Raw genomic sequence first — 2,749 nt, forward strand, 5'->3', positions numbered from 1 at the left:
TGGCGGACACATCTCGCTAGCCTGTCTGCCTGCCTGCTGGCTGGTCGACACATCTCGCTAGCATGCCTGCCAGGATCGCAGGTCGAGTGTCAAGGGATTTAAGCTGCATTAGCTGGAACATAGGAGGCAGCGCGCGGCGGCGGCGGCGGCGGCGGCGGCGGCGGGGGGGGGGTAGGTGTTCCTATACAGACAGGGGTACGGTGGTCGGTAAATGTACGTGAAAGTCGATAACGGATAATATGTATATATATCTCTTACATAAAGGGCGAGTCTGTTTTTGTGTCTGTCTGTCTGTCTATCTCCCCCCCCCCCGTAAGAGGTCACCCCCAACACCATATATATTCTTAATCAGCATGTCGCCACGACGATTTTAGACCAAAAAAATCAAAACAATACAAAAAATAAAGAAATGTCAAATTACAATTAAAATTATTTATTATTTTAATAAATGTCTGCGCGGTGGCGCTATATACCCTCCTACTGCATCGAGTGCGAATTTTCGCGGTGTTGTTCGCATTTTTACCGGTATTTTTGTAGCTGTATTGTCGAATTACAGCGACAATAAACAAATTATTAGCTTCGAAGGAGATACGAAAGCGTCGTAGACGACTACCATATAGGTATAAATGCTGAAATTGCTGCTTATTTTCGTATTTTCGAGTGTTTCTTATTCATCTCCTACAATAAATCGCCGGATCTATCTGTCTGTCTGTCTTCTCGAGACCAGTAAGAGGTGACCCATGAGGTATATTCTCAATCAGCATGACGCGACGACCATTTTAGGCCAAAAACAATTTGCACAAAAAGGCCAAAATAAGAGGAAAAAAACAAACAACAGATTTCCCCCAAAAAAATACTAGCGCAGCAAAAAAGTTAACAGCAATCCTAGCACTCGACTATACACTGCAGCAAAAAAGTCAAGACGAATCTTAGCGCAGCAGAAAAGTAAACAGCAATCCTAGCGCTCAACTATAGTCAGGCTCAAAATCAGGCAATCGCATAAAATGCCGAAACGGAAGCGATCGTCTTTCGGCAGTTCAACTGCAAGGTCAAAGAAACTGGCCCATCAAACAGCACGCTCTGCAGAGAATGCCGAACAGCGCGAACTCTGCCAAACAAGTGATGCCGCAACCCACCAGAGGTCACGCGCACAGGAGAGTGCACAACGGCGAGAACTCCGTCAAAGAAGTGATGCCGCAACCCACCAGAGGTCACGTGCAGAGGCAATGAGGGCCAGGCAACATACTGACGACAACATTTCATGGCTCAACGCAGCGTTCTCCTACGACCTCAACAAAGACTACACCTCCAACCCAAAGGTCTTCATTGGCAGGATGGATAACATCTGCAGACACTGCTCTGCCAAGAAGTGGCCAGGGGAAGCTCCAGGCATGTGCTGCACAGAAGGCAAAGTAAAGCTGGAGGCCCTCTAAATGCCACCACAGATCCTCAGGTAGCTGCTCTCACAAGACAGCCCACGTGCCAAGCACTTCAGAAACAACATCTGGAAGTACAACGCGGCACTCCTTGGTTCTCTGAAGATGGCAACACCAAGAATGTTGTGTACCAAGAAGCGCTGCAGAACTGCACACAAGTGAAATTTTTGGGACAGATTTATAAAATCAGAATAAGGTCAGTAGGCCCCTACAGCCGTCATGGCAGACTAAATTCTAGCTCTTTTTTCCTTTATCCCGGGCATCGCCGTGTAGCCCAGCTAGTATATATATATATGAGCAAATAAAAACCGAGGGTAAATTATTGGATGCGCTGAAGAACATCCGTCGCAGACAGTCTTTGGTTTCAAATAACGCGCGCGAGGCTCTTATATAAATCATACAATGGTGGACATTTTCGAAAAACCGTGTCGTGCATTTCTATCTATATCTGCGGATTGTGAGTGTTTGTGGAAAAAGCGATTGCGTACGGTGCTAGGGGAATGCTTGCTGTAAATTCTCAGCTGAGGTTTGTTGAATTAAAAGTTATAAATTCTAGGTAGCGTCAGCGAGCGTTGGATTTTCAATAGTACTAGCGGGATACCCGGCGTTACCCGGGGAAATCAGTGGCGTTACTCAGTTGGTGACCGCTTGGTTGAAAGGAAAATACCTAAAAAAATCCAACTATCTATCTATCCATGCATGAATCCATCCATCGCATTCCATGCCATCCCATCACATCCCATCGCACCGCATCCCATCCCATATCCCATTCCATCCCATCTCATCGCATCCCATGCCATCCAATGACATCCGATGCCATGCCATGCCATGCCATCCCATCCCATCCCATCACACCGCATCCCATCCCATATCCCATCCCATCCCATCTCATCGCATCCCATGCCATCCAATGACATCCGATGCCATGCCATGCCATCCCATCCCATCCCATTCTATAACACCGCATCCCATCCCATGCTATGCCATGCCATGCCATGCCATGCCATCCCATCCCATGTCATGCCATCGCATGCCATCCTATCCCATGCCATCCCATCCCATCCCATTCTATCACACCGCATCCCATCCCATGCTATGCCATGCCATGCCATGCCATGCCATCCCATCCCATGTCATGCCATCGCATGCCATCCTATCCCATGCCATCCCATCCCATCCCATTCTATCACACCGCATCCCATCCCATGCTATGCCATGCCATGCCATGCCATGCCATCCCATCCCATGTCATGCCATCGCATGCCATCCTATCCCATGCCATCCCATCCCAAACAAACAATAAAAAATAATAA

General features: G+C 47.8%; 1 protein-coding gene across 1 annotated transcript in view; it reads right to left on the minus strand.

Moving 5' to 3' along the window:
• Nucleotides 1-1,463: 1,463 nt before the first annotated feature.
• LOC106806669 (putative uncharacterized protein DDB_G0271982) overlaps nucleotides 1,464-2,749 on the minus strand; it is a gene marked incomplete at its 5' end in the record, with an annotated part of 74,014 nt that continues 72,728 nt past the window's right edge. Inside the window, one exon of the mRNA XM_014808681.1 lies at nucleotides 1,464-1,535. Coding sequence (XP_014664167.1) covers nucleotides 1,464-1,535 — 72 coding nt within the window. The remainder of the gene's footprint in view (nucleotides 1,536-2,749) is intronic.

The sequence above is a fragment of the Priapulus caudatus genome, unplaced genomic scaffold (assembly GCF_000485595.1).
Source record: "Priapulus caudatus unplaced genomic scaffold, Priapulus_caudatus-5.0.1 Scaffold173, whole genome shotgun sequence".
Classification (NCBI taxonomy): domain Eukaryota; kingdom Metazoa; phylum Priapulida; class Priapulimorpha; order Priapulimorphida; family Priapulidae; genus Priapulus; species Priapulus caudatus.